This window comes from Rhipicephalus sanguineus, chromosome 6, assembly GCF_013339695.2.
Source record: "Rhipicephalus sanguineus isolate Rsan-2018 chromosome 6, BIME_Rsan_1.4, whole genome shotgun sequence".
NCBI lineage: Eukaryota > Metazoa > Arthropoda > Arachnida > Ixodida > Ixodidae > Rhipicephalus > Rhipicephalus sanguineus.
This window is the reverse complement of record NC_051181.1, coordinates 99,149,344-99,166,308: the sequence shown is the minus strand read 5'-3', so window position 1 is coordinate 99,166,308 and position 16,965 is coordinate 99,149,344. Positions and strand designations below refer to the sequence as shown.

The 16,965-nt window shown below is 47.4% G+C and overlaps 1 protein-coding gene across 3 annotated transcripts in view; it reads right to left on the bottom strand.

The window, feature by feature from the left end:
- Window positions 1-12,310, bottom strand: part of LOC119396011 (sodium-coupled monocarboxylate transporter 2) — a 293,281-nt gene extending 280,971 nt beyond the window's left edge. Inside the window, exons 1-4 of one of the 3 annotated variants that reach the window (XM_049416866.1) lie at window positions 11,997-12,306; window positions 4,938-5,057; window positions 2,628-2,696; window positions 2,055-2,106 (exon numbers count right to left, since the gene is read on the bottom strand). In XM_049416866.1, the coding sequence (XP_049272823.1) occupies window positions 2,055-2,106; window positions 2,628-2,696; window positions 4,938-5,057; window positions 11,997-12,215 (460 nt within the window). In that variant the 5' untranslated portion in view covers window positions 12,216-12,306. Of the gene's footprint in view, window positions 1-2,054; window positions 2,107-2,627; window positions 2,697-4,937; window positions 5,058-11,996 lie in introns of all 3 variants that reach the window. The other 2 variants (XM_049416865.1, XM_049416867.1) reach the window with 2 other exon arrangements.
- Window positions 12,311-16,965: the final 4,655 nt, after the last annotated feature.

Genomic DNA, 16,965 nt, shown 5'->3' with positions numbered 1-16,965 from the left:
TTGGTCCCATAATTTAAAGGGGCCCTGGAGGCACTTTTTCAGCTTGGTCAGAAAACGCTGCCGATCGGTAGACGAGGCTCCCGAGAACACGCGAGCCAAACATTACAGCTCAGCACGCGGCCTGAAATTTACAATTAATTCTCAAAGTCAGCTAGAAACTGTTCCCTCTTCCCTCGACAAATGAGGCCATAAACCCAAATGACCGCGTCATAAACACAAAGTCCACGTCCACAGCATCGGCATGAGGTGGTACGCCGTGGGCGCCCAGGGAACCTACATAACGTAGTACGTGGCCTCCGGGATCGCGCGCCGTCACGTTGTTCATGACGTCAGCCAATAACTGTCACGCCCGCCTTCTGCGTAGTTTGCCGACGAGAGAGAAGGCGTTTTGTGGCGGTCTTTCAGAAGAAAATTTCATTTCCCTGCTACGCTCAGTGCAATAATATAGACCCACATGTTTACAGGAGCCACAACTGCAGATAGGTTGCGTGTTCTGACTATGTCCAAAAAATTGGCACGATTCCTTAGGCATTTGCCTGAGACGACAAGATGGCGAAAGCCGCCCTTTTTATTCTGATTCGAGTGTGTTGATAAGGGGCCTTTGTGAGTTTTTTTTTTTTTTGTTTACGAATCCCAAGCGTTACTTCTTAGCAGAGGTTGATGTTGCAGTCAGGAGCGGTTTAAAGGGACACTAAAGGCAAATAATTTATGTCCGAGTGAAAGCTCAATGTATGACAACTTCTAAAACGGCAATATTATCAACAGCAGTGCCCTAATTACCGAGAAATTAAGCTAAATGTATCACATGATGAGCGCCACGAGTGGGAAATTTTCGAAGTGATCCCGATGACGTACGAGAGTCTGCCTACAATAAATCACTAGTAATCAAACTAGCAGCAATAAAAAAAGAACCTTCCGTGCATCAAAACACGTAATAAAATGCTGTTTCTTTATTTCCGTTTGATTCATGGAAAAAAGAACCTCTGTGGCGTTGCCATGGGGAACGGCGCGCGTGGTTCTAAGGTTCCGTTTTCGCGCGAACTGCGTTTCGCCCGGCGCCCTGCTTCGCTGACGCGGTCGCGTCTCAGTGGTAGTTTCGGGACCGCGTACTGCCGCGTGTGTTTGCGCACTCGTGAATGTCGCTCCGACAGAAAGTTCGACAAAATGCCGCATGCAACGACGCCGGCACTACGAGCCCTCAGCAGCATACCGCGTTCATCGGGGCTCAAGTCGCTGAATTGGAGCCAGTGTCGCGAGCCAATGTCTCGTTGTCAAGTTCTCCGTCCACATCCATTGCGGCGATTGCGGCAAGCTTCGATGGCCGTTGTTGCTGCTTTGGGTCCCGCTACTTTCGCTCTGCTGCTACTAGTGTCGGCGGCCGCGCAGTAAAGGCGGGCAACGTTAGGCACGGCAGCAGTGACGTATGAAAGATCGGATTTCAGGCGGGTGATTTGAAGCGCGCTAACGCGATGCGGACCACTAAAACGTGATTTTATTTCAAAATAAGCACTTCCTTGGCATAAAAGTAGCACTACGAGGTTTCTGGACCGCTATTTCAACAATCAAGGTCAACTTAATATTTGCCTTTAGTGTCCCTTTCACGAATATGCAAAAAAAAAAAGGAAATTGAAATGAAATAGAATAAAGAAACGGGCTAAGTTTAAAGTTCGTTGAGTAAGACTAGAATGTACTAAATAATGATTTTTTTTTGGTAATAGTTTATTTAGGCTTAGAAATACGTCTTGTCGTATTCTCCTATTCTTCGGGTTTCTTTCTACTGAGCCTTAAACAGCCGTCTTCGAAGACGGAATATATACGAATAGTTTACGAGGCGCAAGTGGCATCGAAATAGTAACTGGAGAGAAAAAAGAAAAACCCTGGTTTTTCTTCAGCTTCATGCGAAAATATGTATAAATCATAAAGTATTGCCCTTAGGCACGCCGATAACTCCGCCATGCCCTTAAGTATTCAAGATAACTCCGCCGTGCCCCTCAAGTATTCAATATGCAACAGCCACCACAAGTAATACAAAAACACAGGCAGTGAGGCCTTACCTGAAGAGACTGCCAAGGACGGCCCGTAGAGCGCCACCCCTGTATAGAGAACCTGCAAATAAACAAATAAATTAATGAAATAAACAAATTATGAAGTCTGACGTTATTACTGTGAGACATGTCATAGTGTGGGACAGCGAATGTGTTGCTCGTGCATCTGCATGTCTCCGTATACGTGCGTGTTTATAACTGGCCTTCCCGTGTAAGCAACAGTAGTGGACCTCTGTAGCGTTTGCTGTAAAACGAATCAAATTTGAAAATGCTTCTTTCCTGCGTCACGTCGGTCAGAACCACAGGCGTGTGTGGAAGATTCTCGAGTTCGGGGGGGGGATAGGAGTTTTACTGCAGAGCCCCCTCTCTTTTTCCCGGCTCCCTCCCACTGAGGCCCCTACTACGATCAGCACGCAGTGTAAAGACGAGGTATTAAAAGGAGGGGAGGGGGGGGGGGGCAACCGATTCTCCAGCCCCCTCTGCGACCGCCTATGTTCAGAACATTCTCCCGCTGCGTCGAGAAGGTAATCAGAAATGCTCAAATTCTTTCAAGATGAACAAAAATATGCTTTCGCAACGCACCGTTTGTAGTATGAAGACGCCGGACGCTACGTTCCTGAGAAGGGTGGAGCTGTAGCGTTTTTCCAGATACTGAAAGAAAAGAAAAAAAGTGATCTCTCGTTTGTCACACTTTGTACAAGAAGCGCTAGTGCATCGGTGACTGCGGAAGGCAGGAAAAGAGACCGCAGATGTAATTCGCCGACACGAAAAGGGGGTTCGTATAATGAGTTCAAGGGGTCCTCTTAAATGCTAAACGTACGCACCGTTCATTGCGACTCATCTTGCCTTACGTGAGAGCATCAACGTTTTCGTTTTGTTGTGCAACACCGGTGTCACATGGAGCAATGCTGATCGCGATTAGATCCTAGCGGACTCAAGTTTCTCAACGTTGATTGGCTTCCTCCTGCATCTTGCGTAAAGGAGCCAATCACGATGAATTAATTCGATCCTGATCAGGCGCGATCGCGATCAAAAGTGAACGTGTGACACTGGTATTACATAAGTGTAACACCTATCGAATTTCTTATTGTCTACTGGGAAGCAAGCTTTTTCTCTTTTTTCTTAGAAATTCGTATGGGCTCCCTTGTATATAGCTTCGCGCCGCAAACAACGTGGATGACGGTTTTCTATTTCGCGAATCTGTCTCCACCACGCGGGCTTTCGCAGGAACCAGTTGCACCAGTAATAGTATCAACCTTAGCCGGCTAAAAATGCGAAGCGCAGTGTATAAAATGTACAAAACAAATGCTGTGTATTTAGTCCATAATATAAGCGTCCAGGCCAAATCGCGAAGAGCACTCACTGCACGTCCCCACTTCGTCTGTACAGCACTTCGTTTATTCGCGAACCACTTTGTCACTTAGAGAGGATGCATGTTGAGTATGTTCAAGCGAAGATATTCAAGAGCACCTGAGTTATCGTGAGAACTCCAATGTGCGTGTGTAGGACGAACGCTGTAATAATAATATTACGGGTAATTTGTGGGGTTTTCACGTGCCAAAACCACGATATGATTATGAGGGACGCCGTAGTGGAGGGCTCCGGAAACGTTGACCACCTGGGGTTCTTTAACGTGCATCTAAATCTAAGTACACGGGCCTCAAACATTTCCGCCTCCATCGAAAATGCAGCTGCCGAGGCCGGCATTCGATCCCGCGACCTTCGGGTCAGAAGTCGAGCACCATAACCACTAGACCGCCGTGGCGGGTGACGATCTATTTCGGGCGTAATGCCTGCACTGAGGCACGCTGTTCCCAATCAGGAATGCGTTTCAGAAGGCCTTTTCATCGTGCATTGTTTATTAATTCAAACATATTTTTTAGAATAGTGGATACTCCTTCTCCGGTAAATTATAGAAAAATTTGGGGCACCTAGGCACTAGTGGTGCGAAGACCGAAGAGACAGCGCAGCTGGTGGCGATCCCCACCTCCTTTCCCTTCTCCTCACCTTCACTTCCCTTTCCCACACCTAGCTATACTATGCTGTTCAAGACTACGTTATGCTCTACCCTCTCCCTTCCTCTTTTCCCTCCTTCTCACCCTCACTTTCCTTTCCCACCCCTTGTTATACTACGCATGGCTATGCACTGCCCCACCCTCTCCCCTCCTCCTTTCCCTGCTCTTCACACTCACCTCCCTTTCCCACCCTTTGCTCTACTATACTACACAAGGCTATGCTATGTTTTACTCTCTCCCTCCCGCTTACCCTCCTCACCCTCACTTTCCTTTCCCACCCTCGGTCGAGATATTGCGATGCACGCGCAAGGCGCAGCTGTGCGTTCGAAGGTAGAGGCCGTTCATGATGATGATGATAGTTTTTTGCGCACACTAAAGGGCCGAACCTCGAGTTTAAACAGGCTCCGTTGTTAAATGTCTAAGAACGCATCCGAAACAAACCGAAATTTTCACGTTAATGAATGCAGCTTGAAGGTTCCATGCTGTTGATGAATATAAGATGCATCAGTCGTGGTCGGGAACTGTAGTAGAGCTATGCAGTCTACTTATCTCTTCATTTGCTCTGTGCTACGGCGTAGGGTCGCAGACAGGCATTTTCTTCGGGGAGAGGGGGGTTCATCCACTCTCACTTTCGTGCGTGTGTTTGTATGTGTCCCCACTGGCTATGCCAATGCTATGACGGGTACTAGGGAAATCAAGAATTAAGTGACATTCTTAAACTTGTACGTGTTTTACTTGAAAAAGGTGACGGTACGAGTTCCTAGGTCGAGTTCCTTCGTGCGATTTAGGAGCCGGTAGGTTCCGAAACATTATATAACTCGAGGCAGTGACAGCAAGCCCCTTAAATGTGTATCTCTGAGACGTGTGCGGCGCATACCTCGTTGATGCTGGTGATGTTGAGGCCGTGGTAGACCGGCAGGAAAATGTACGCCGACAGGAGGACGCCGGCAGATGTGGCAAACACGCCCATCCAGAGCAACGAGCCTTGCATGAACACCTGCAGGTGGATGAGTGAGGTAATAAAAAAAGGAGCGAGGAAAAAAAAACTTTATGTTGAGCAAGGCACGCCGTAGTCATCGAAGCAGATGCAACGGAAACAGATACCGGCCTACAATTAATAAAGCCGCTCACGCAATATCGCGTAGACCAGAACGCGGGAAATGCCTGTCGACATCCGCTGCTTCCATATGGCTTCCGGCCATATGGAAGTTTGGATCGTGTAATGCCGACAGTGAGCTGAAGCAATGTCGTAAAAAATCAGCGTGTGCTCGCTGCGTTGTCACTGTTTCTCTGTTGGCAGATCGCTTGATTGAACGGTTTGTGTGACAGGAGGGGACGTTCTGTTGTCCACTAGCTTGCATATTAAGCTGTCCTCGCAGCGGTAGTATGACGATAAGTTCGAATCAACGGTCCAGACTATAACTTATTTGATTGCATTATTAGCTCAATCTGCGAATATGAGTAACGAGCCGCCGACTCCTACATATATGTTCATGTGGAATATTACGAAATCTGATAGGATACATATAATGACGTCGACGACTCAATCAATCAATCAATCAATCAATCAATCAATCAATCAATCAATCAATCAATCAATCAATCAATCAATCAATCAATCAATCAATCAATCAATCAATCAATCAATCAATCAATCAATCAATCAATCAATCAATCAATCAATCAATCGTTTCTAAACTAGGAACTGGTCCTTGAGTGGCCTTTTATATCGTTTAGACATTGCTCTCGTCAGGGTCTCTCGCCTTTATCGCGCATCGGAGCAAACGAGCAGCCGTACCAGACACACATTGACGGGTAATGGTAATCACGGTATACTGAAATAAAGATGTACAGTCAGCGTCATAAATTTAGATATCACAATACTCAAGAAAAAGCTCAATATTCCTGCTGCTTTGGCAGGCAGCTTTGAATTTAGATTTCCGGCCTGTTCTAAAATGCACTAACAACGTGTACAGTGCAGTTCGATCGAGTACAGTCACAAAGTGCTGGCAAATTCAAAGTTTTCTCAGACCTAGTGGTCTCTAAACTTTCGACGCCAACTGTACCTAATAACCGTAAGCTCTGAGTAGCGGCGCGCGTTTACAGCAAGAAGATGTGAACGACAGTGGAAAGGAAATGCAACCAAAGCGCCGAAAATAAAAGCAGGGACCAAGAAAATGATCATTGCAATACCATAACAGCCGAATTAAAATTATGAAATAATATTTGAAAAACAGCTCATTTTCGAGAAAATGCAAGGTGATATCCAGAACGACAACTTTACCTATAAATTGCGAAATACATAGGCAGAGGGATATACAGGGTGCCCAACTATCACGCAGCACTGTTTAAAAATAGACGAACGGTGTTACACAAAGGAAACCTAGTTCCTATTGTTCCTAGTACACTGGAGCAGCCACCACTACTTTTTTCGTTAATGATGTTCAATGAATTAGTCGTTATTATATTTGTAACTCGACAAGTACTCTCCCAGTTATCAAAATCTCAGTGAGGCATATGTAGGCATGTTCAAGTGACATATCTAACTGCACTCTATTCAATGTACTATAATTGCGCGCTCATTTTTTCCGGTTGATAAAGAAAGCCCGCGAAATCTCAAAAAATGACACGTGACTAGACTCGCGCATCAGGAACCAGCGCCCTCATAAAGGCTCACTGTGAGAGCCAGTAGAAAGGAAAAAAAATGCAGAATGAAAAAAATATATGGATCGCCCTAACTGGCATTCCCCGGCCGAAGAAACGCGCCGCTTTGATCTTACAGAGTCAGACCGTAATCAGGAAGGCGCTCTTGCCGCGTTATCAATTAGAACAGTCTGTCGTGAGATCTGGATAACGATAGTGCGGTTACAGTCGAGTGGAATGAATCCTTGCAAGATTGCGACGCATGTTGGCACCCGACCTCTACCCTTGCCAAAGGGCGAAACGCTGTCTCTGGCAACGGACAACAGGCAAAGCGGTTACTTGCAGTAAGCTTATTTGAGGGCGCTGCTTTTTTTATTTTTTTTTTTGGTGGCTGGGAGTGTAGTCACGTGCTATTTTTCATATTTCGCCGGCTTTCCTTATCAGCCGGAAAAAATGAGCACGCACTTAATGGGTTGTTGAAAATAGCGCAGTCAGATGTCATTTGAACATGCCTACGTATGCCTCATTCCCATTTTGATTAATTGCGTGAGTACTCGAAGGGTTACCAATGTAATTATTACTAATTAACTATACTTCATTAAAGAAAAAAATTGTGGTGGCTACTCCAAACTACTGGGAAAAATATGCCCTAGGTTTGCTTCGCGTAAAGCCGTTCCCCTTTTTTAAAATCATGCTGCGTGATAGTTGGGATACCCTGTATATCCTTCATTGCAACGCTTTTAGTCCACAAACCTTGATTCGCGTATTAACTTGAAAATGAAATCAACCGTGATTTTTATGTTGACAAGCATAATAGCACACTGGCGTCGTACTGAGTCTGATCTTAAACGTGGTATACGTGTGAGCGTACTCTATTGCTGAGCGTGCGCACTGGCCTCAAAATGACCTGCCTTTGTGAATTGACCGCGCCACGGTTACACGCAGCGGGCATTCTTTTTTTTAAATATAGAATGACAAATACTGACAGCTCGTTTTGCTGTGTTTGCGTTTCGTTCCGGCGTTATACTATTTCACGCGTAAACACTTGGGACAAAATATGCTTAGCGAATATGCCTCGAGAGAAGATGCCGTTGCTCGCAGTGAGAGCCTTCTGATCAGAATAAGAGTCATTTTTACTTCAAGAACATACTCCTAATCGGAGTGAGCGAGTTCAGAGCTGAAGAAGTTTATGAATGCCGACCACTTGCTAGAGAATTTTGCCGGCTGGTTATGATATACGTAAACGGTTAACATACAACGCATAGCTCAACTTCGACACTTTGGTGTCCTGTCCGCGACCATTCCCAGCCTTAAATAAAATAGCTGTATGTCTGCCGTCTAATCTGCAAGTGTTTCGAGTTGCTGTTTCTGTCGCGTGCTATCTCCATCTGTACCAGTTATCACTTTTACTGGCATCCGTGCAAAGAAAGCAGAACAGAGTTTGCAGATCGAAAAATTCCGGTGTATAGAATTACGGGGTATAGAATATCTTAATGCGCTTGTGTTGAATAGGTATGAATGGCGATCCTATACTCATGACGTCACTAAGAGTCGCCAGCGAATGGCTGGCACTTGACAACGGCAGCCTGGACACTGCAGACAATAGCGTCTTCATTTCACTTTCAATGCGGTTTCCGATCCCTTTAACGTGCACTCCATGCGCGGTGCGTGTACGAATGGTGCGTGTACAGTACGGTCCACTCTTAGAGGGAACACGCGAGCGCGCGGCCGGCGTAAAGTCACTGGAACGGGAAAAGTACCGCGACCGTCCTGCCCGCCGCCATATTTGGTCCAGCGCGGCCATAGCTGCGGCGGCGCGGTGTTGATTTCACGCAAAGTAACGCATGTTTTACGCATTGCATGCGGCAATAGCGGCAGTTTTCATTTGCCTACACTCGCACGCAGGCGTACTAAGCCGATAAAGAAATGCGAACTGCGCGGCATTTACGCGCTCGACTGTCGGCATTTATTAACTGCGAATCATTTCTTAGCGAACTTCTGCGAGTTTGAAAGTAGTATCTATCTATCTATCTATCTATCTATCTATCTATCTATCTATCTATCTATCTATCTATCTATCTATCTATCTATCTATCTATCTATCTATCTATCTATCTATCTATCTATCTATCTATCTATCTATCTATCTATCTATCTATCTATCTATCTATCTATCTATCTATCTATCTATCTATCTATCTATCTATCTATCTATCTATCTATCTATCTATCTATCTATCTATCTATCTATCTATCTATCTATCTATCTATCTATCTATCTATCTATCTATCTATCTATCTATCTATCTATCTATCTATCTATCTATCTATCTATCTATCTATCTATCTATCTATCTATCTATCTATCTATCTATCTACCCACGACTATGTGCTTTCCTGGCCGTTTCGTTAATGGGATGTATACCAAATTTGGTATGGGATAACATGACTGTATGATGAATATAAGCTACAGGTGGTAACATGAAAATAATGACATGTACGCCATGTACGGCATGATTTACATGCAATGCTCACGGTGCGCTTGCGGCCGCTTCGCTAGCTTGATACACACCAAAATTGATATGGCGTGTCAAGAGTTTATGACGAACATAAGTTACTCGTCATAACGTGCAAATCATGGCAGGCATGCCACGTAAAATATGATTTACATGACATGGTCTCGGGGCGCTCGCGGTCGTTTAGTGAAATGCATATATACCAAAATCGATATGACGAGATATTTCTGTATGACAAACGTTAGTGACAGGTGGTAACATGATAATCACGACTTGCATGTCATGTACAGCATCACTTACTTGCCATGCTCATGGTGCGATCGCGGCCGGTTCGGTAGCTCAATACACATCAAAATTGGTATAGCGCGAGGTGACTGTATGACGAACATGAATGACAGGTGGTAACGTGAAAACCATGACATGCATGACATGTACGGCATGGTTTACATTACACTGTCTTTGTGCGCTTCCGGCTGTTTTGTTAACTGGATGTAGACCAAATTCGGTATGGCATGACATCGGCGCGTGACGAGCATAAATTACAGGTCATGCGCTGTATATACCAGATTCTACATGCATGCATGCATGACGAACATGCGACATATAGTGAACTAGATGTCATGACATGAATGACTTCATCTGCCTCAAAGACGAACAAGGCGATATATGCAGCTCATTGGTGGCTACATCGCATTAGACTGATTCCCACAATGCGTGGGATCTGCCGGATTGACACAAAAGGCACAATATACAGTCACGTCACGCGCTTCCAATCTTGGTGCATGTCAAGCCACCGAACCGGCCGCGGGTGCACCATGAGCATGGAATGTAAATCATGCCTTGCATGACATGCGTGCCATTATTGCATGCTATCACCTGGTATTTATGTTCGTCATACAGTCACGTCTCGCAATACCGATTTTGGTGCATATCAAGCCAGCGAACCGGCCGCGAGGGCACCATGAGCATGGCATGTAAATGATGCCTTAAATTACATGCGTACCATTATTTTCACGGTACACACTGTTATTCATGTTCGTCATACAATCACGCCACGCAATACCAATCTGTAGTTGTCAGGTTTCATGACGCACTGATATGTGAGCTCAAAGGCGTGAATTTTACGCCAAACATAATTAAAAGCCGCCCAGCAATGTTATTCTGCATGAACCTTCTGCGGCAACCACGCGAAACAAGCTGCACTAGTGCAGCGGAGACGCCAACATTACCCGAAACAACATTTGCGAATTTTCGATTAAACGCTTGCCTCAGAAAGGCGGGTATCAGTCGTCGGAACAAATTTTTCGCGCCGTATTCTGTGCAGCCACACAACCCGTAGCATGGACACCTTTTTCCCACTCGGAATAGCAAAGACTGCTTTGCCCGTTTCCCGCCGGTTGCTGCACCCAAAAGCGCAGCACCCAGGCCTTCTTCGGTGCATCAACAAGCTTGCGATGAAGTGTCAAAACAATACGGGATGTCGTAATGTTCCTGCACGCTTTTCTGAAGCTATAACAACAATCTCACTTCAAAGCCCCGTGCGTCGGCGGCCGGCAGACACTGGCGAGGCGAGCGAGCTCGACTCTTTGTGTGGTGAAGCCGCCGAAAGGGCGCGGCGGCGAAGAGAAACAGAACGCGGTACTTTTCCCGTCTCAGTGACTTTAGGCCGGCGGTCCGCGGAGCGCTAACTGCTGGCGAGATTTGGAAACGCGGAGCCTGCACATACTATCACAAGGGCGTTCGTGTCCCGCGTCGTCTGCTACTTCTTCGCCCCAGCGCTCGGCGCGCGCTATCGAAGTTCTGTATTTCTACGGTTTGGAAGGACAAGCTTGCTATGATCTCTGCATCAGGCAAAAATTTCATTGTCTGCTATGAAAAGCGGCCGGCTGGTGCGAGCAGCATGTTGAAAGCTTACGACGAACTTATCCGTGAGCCCTTACAAGAATAGACTGTTGGTATGGTTGGTATTTCATTATCAAAAAACAACGTCGACAAAGGGAGAACAGAACAGCACAAGCGCATGCACGTGTGCTGTTCTGTTCTCCCTTTGTCGACGTTCTTTTTGTTTTGCGCAGTTTCACAAGCACATGTGCTTGTGCTGTTCTCCCTTGGTCGACATTGTTTTTTTTTTTTTTTGCGCAGTGTCCCACATAACGAGCACTTACGCTAGGTTACGCAAGTGACAGGCTTCGTTATCACTTTCACAGAATTCCACAGCTGGGGGCCCCAGTCGAAATTCGGCCGCTGGGGCGACGAATCGCATCGCATCAAAACTAGCGAGAAACCAGAGCAACAAACAAGCAACACCTCTTTTTCTGCCTGCTGATTACCCGACAAGGCGCAGGTAGAGTGGCAGCTACATGAATCGCACCGCTGAAAAACAGAAGCGCTGCCCAGCGCTCGCCATGCGCAGGGGCCGAAAATAGCAGACGAACAGCGGCAAACGCCGCCCTTACGCCTTTATGCGCGTGCCGCGTTTACAAATCTCGCCGCCAGTTTGCGCCACGAGGGCCGCCAGCCACGCGATCGCGTGTTTCCTCTAACAGTGGACCGCACTGTACTACATACATCCGTCAGTACGTGGGCCACTGCCGCCGCCGTCCGGGAATAGAACCCACGATTTTGTGCTTAACCGCACTATACAGTTACCACTAAGTTATCGCGCAAGTTCCGACCCCACAGCCTTTCTTCGACGTGTGAAATTTTTGCATCAGTTATCCGCCTACGAGCCTCGCGGGTTCATTCATTCCTCCGGCACGGTGAAACTGGGCTCTCACCTGGGCAGGTAGGCCGAGCACGTTGACGGCCGAGAAGAAGCTGGCCATCATGGACAGCGAGACGGGCAGCCATCCCAGCTGTCCGCGGGCGGTGAGGAAGTGGCGGCTGCTCTGGCGGCGTCGGTCCTGCCACGCCACCCAGACGCCGATGGACACCGACAGAGCCAGCAAGGCCGCCAGCACCGTGTAATCCACCACCGTGAATCCGCCGCTAGCCATGGCTCCTTCTCAGCTATAGCGCCTCGTGGCTCCTTCCTTCGCAAAAAAGTGCGCAGGCGTCGTTGCGCAACGATTTCGTGCTCACGCGCGACAAGCAACAAAAAAATTAATAAATAAAAGGAACGAGAAAGTTGGTCCGTGATTTGGGCCGTATCACAGGCACCACCGCGTAATGGAACCACCATTTATTCGCAGCGATAAAACGAGCAATTGTTGACGAGCTCCATGGCCGAGCCTGGCAATATAACGTTGGCAAGAAGAAGAAAAAGAAACCGTGGAAAGCTATAAGTGCGACACGCACGCACGCACGCACACACGCACACGCACAACACGCGCGCACACACACACACACACACACACACACACACACACACACACACACACACACACACACACACACACACACACACACACACACACACACACACACACACACACACACACACACACACACACACACACACACACACACACACACAAAGAGAATGAACTTCATTTTGTCTGGAACTCGTTGGCCTTATCAACGCGGGATATGCGCAAATGCGAGTGGAGGAACCGGGACAGTGGAGTGCAAGCATGAATGTTCTAGATACGGTGCTGAAGACGTCGATGGCACGGAGGCAACCGTGAGACTTTGACTGGAAGCACCAAATGTATACGAAGCGCAAAAAAGGGGGGGGGGGGAGGTGATAACGACGTGCTTTATCGCAGACGCGCGTGTACAGAGAGTGTAATCACGTGCTACCTGCCGGTAGCCCTTGATTACTACTCATTTGTCCGAGTGGTGCCAGATAAACTCATGCACCAGCGCTTATAATAGACTTGTTTTTGTCGGGAGGAGGGCAACATGTTGATGGCCGAAATAGGCGTCTATCTGCGCAGCCTAATCTAGTTTCCAAAACCGAACACATTCTCCTTGAAACTTTCTCCCTTCGTCAACTCGTCGTTCACTACACAGAAGTTAATGCGTTCGAGCGCTCGGTGCAGAGTTGCCAGATGCTACCGAGCTAACAGGCAGATAATCATCACAAAAGAAGCCCCAAAAAAGCGACGCGACTTTCGCGAGGAAGCCCAAGAGAAGCGGAAAGTTAATGAATTTTCTCATTCTTGAAAATGTTTTAATTACAATAAAAATGTCGCTCAAATGCGAAAGGGAGTTAAAAAAGATCCCTTTAAATATTTTGTACAGCGAAAATATGCGCAACTATATGAACGAAAGCAGATATTTACTTTTAAAACTGTCTCCAGGGTCTCCATTCGGTTGAATGCACGTTTTCTAGTGCATGATTAACGTTGCTTCTAAATTCCCCCAACGTATGTTTGACATCAACATTCAACTATACAATGTCATTGGCAAACGAACTATTAGTGAACGACAAACGCGCTATTGCTAAGCGCGCTCCGCATGTGCACACACAGAGAGTATACGTATCGACACGTGGCAGTTGATAGGAACGGCAATGCTAACATATTTTCTTGTGCCGTGTTGCTCAGATTGAGGAAATCGGGGTGCTGAAAAAAGATTTAAAGGAAACTAACCTCCATGTTATTAGATTTCCTCGCGGCCGACGAGAAGCGGCAGATCGTTCCGTTGCTCCGGCTACTGCTTACGACTAACGCCGTGTTTTCTTTTCCCGTTCTGAATATGCGGCATATCAATCATAGCATCGGCACTCATCAGAGAACACTTTTTGGTGCCATGCCGGAACAAGACAGCTTTCGCGCCGTCTGCTTGCAGCTACAGACAAACCGCAGTTTCGAGTACGAGTTCCAAAGCTGCATCGCGGCTACTCGCGCATGCCTGCGCTCCTGTTGACATTACTTTGTTTATTACAGTGCGATAACAATTACATGTTAGAGAGGTCGGTCGAGGCCGTCATCGATTCTCAGCGAACGGACCGATTGTGCTGGAGTGTGTTGTTTGTAGTTGGTTTTACAGCGAAAGCTGTTATGAGATCATTTCACCGGCCGTTTTTGGTGCCGTAGTAGTCCGCCGCCGCCGCCGCCGCCGGTGTTCGTAACCAGTATCGCTTGAAATAAGAAAAAAAAACTAAATAAGAAAAAAATTCCAGGATGGAACGAGGTTCGAACCTGGGCCCTCTGCGTGGAGCCCAGTATTCAACCTCTGAGCCATGACGGTGCTTGAAACTGCTTTGCAAAAAGGTCCTATACAGGCTTCATGTCGGAAAGGAACCACATTATCATATGCAATATAGCGTGGTAAAAGAGTAGAATAAGCACCAAGCGTCGCACAACGCGAATTCTGTAACCAGGCGTCACACAATGCGAATTGCGCAACGATTAGGTTGTTGAATGCTTCCAACCCATTACAAAGAGCTCTGCCATAATTCTTCATCGTCATCATGCACAGCATCAACAAAGTGCGCATAATGCCTTACATGCGTTTAGCAGGTACCACGGCTGCCTGTAGAATGACGAAAATGGCACAGTGCCTACTGCCCTACTTCTCAAAAATTACAATGATTTATAGCGTAGTGGGTTCCTCGCAAGTGCACTTCTGTTGGTTGCCAAGGAAGCCCATAAGGCTCCGATGATCCATTTCCTCAGGGTCTCAATAAAGTCAATTTTCTCTCTCTCTCGCTCTACGTTTCTCCGGTTAAGGTATGTTATAAAGCGTGGTGGGACAGTTAAATAACGACCGGGCGTCACACAATATGCATTACGTAACTAGTGGGTCGTTTAAAGCTTCCAACCCATTACAAAGGGCGGAACCATGATTATTCATCGTCATCAACCGCCGCATCAACAAACTGCACATAATCGCTTACTTATGGTACCTCGCTTCTCCGCAGAACAACGAATAATGTCGTGCTGGGTGCTTCCCAACTTCACAAAAATTACGCTTTGTGGCGTAATGGGTGATGTGTCAGCGGTATGCAGTCTTATCAATGCACGTCACTGCCACGTCACACGCGCGTTTCGTATAAAAGCAAGCTGCTCAATAAATCGTCCTTGTTGTTTCGTCATCTGGCTTCCGAGTCGTATCTCGATAGCGACATAACAGTGGCGACGAGCAGACCCGCGCGAACATGAGTGCCGGGCGGCTGCCAGAATTTGGAGGTGCAGAAGGTACCTGGCCGACGTATCGTGTCCGTCTGGAGGCTTACTTCGAAGCCCATACATCGCAGACGAAACGAAGAAGCGAGCACTCCTGATATCGTCACTCACGGACAGCGCAGTGGGAATGGTTCAGGGGCGTTGCCACCCGAGGAAGGTCAACGAACTCAGCTACGATGAAGTCGTTGGGCATTTGGAAGAATATTATACTCCGCATGTCAACGAGACCGCTGCAAGCTATGCATTCTTCATGCGAGCACAAAAAGCCGGTGAGTCTGTTCAGGATTTCATTGCCGATATTAGACGGCTGGCGGAAAAGTGCAATTTCGGGGCAGCGTTGGAGCGCATGCTGAGAGACCGAATTGTGTGTGGCGTGCACGATGAAGATGTTAGGCGACACTTACTGGCGCAACGGAAGCTCACGCTAGAACAGGCAGAATGCTTTGCAATTTCGGCCCAAGAAGCCGCTGAGAACGCCCGAATAATGCACTCTACAGAGCAAGCTTCTGTAAATTTTGCACGCCAAAGGAGCCGGACTGGGAAAGCTCGGCCAAAGCCGGATCAGTGCGGCCAATGTGGACGGTGTGGTAACGAGACCCAACACGGGACTCGACGCCCTACTCAGCGAATATGCTGACGTCTTTGCTCGAGGTCTCGGATTGTGCAAGGGACCTCCGGTGACATTCCAGTTGAAAGAAAACGTGGTTCCACGGTTTTTCTAGGCCCGGACTGTACCTTACGCCTTGAGGGACAAGATGTCGGATGCGCTGGATCAGCTAGTAGCCCAAGACGTCCTTACGCCTGTGAAAACCGCCGAGTGGGCATCACCAGTCGTACCCGTTCTAAAGAAGAATGGGTCGCTCAGAATTTGCGGAGATTTTCGGATGACGGTCAATGCGGCCACTGCGACGGAGCAGTACCCGTTACCACGAGTGGAGGACATTTTTGCGAAACTGAATGGCGGGGAAGTTTTCACGACGTTGGACCTGCGCCAGGCCTACAACCAGCTGCCATTGGATGAGCACGCTCAGAAGATAGCAGTCTTGAACACTCAAAAAGGTCTTTTTTGTTTTAAACGGCTGCCTTTTGGCGTAAGTTCTGCACCGGCCGTGTTTCAGAGACGGATGGACGCGCTTCTGAGCGATATTCCAGGAGTACAGGTGTATCTGGATGATATTATCGTCGCGGAAAAGCGAAGTGACATGTCACGGCTGCGGAAAGTCCTTCAGAGATTGCGAGAATATGGTCTACGGTTGCACAAGGAAAAATGCAAATTTCGGCAAGGCGAGGTCACCTTTCTCGGCCATCGTATCGACGCTAAAGGACTGCGGCCAAAAGACGAGAACATCAAGGCCGTTCGCGAAGCCCCAGAGCCACTTCGGTGAGTGAGCTCAAAGCATTTTTAGGTCTTGTGAACTATTACGGCAAATTCTTGCCGAGCCTGGCGACCGTGCTCGCTCCGCTATACGCCCTTCTCGCCAAAGGTGTCAAGTGGCAGTGGAAGCAGGAACACAAAGAATCTTTTCGGAAAGTTAAGGAGGCAATGGAGGACTCCCAGTTTTTGGCCCATTTTGATCCTGATAAGCCGTTGAGGCTGGAGTGTGATGCGTCACAGTAGGTATCGGAGCCGTTTTGTCTCACCGTGTCAATGGCGTTGATTACCCAATTGGTT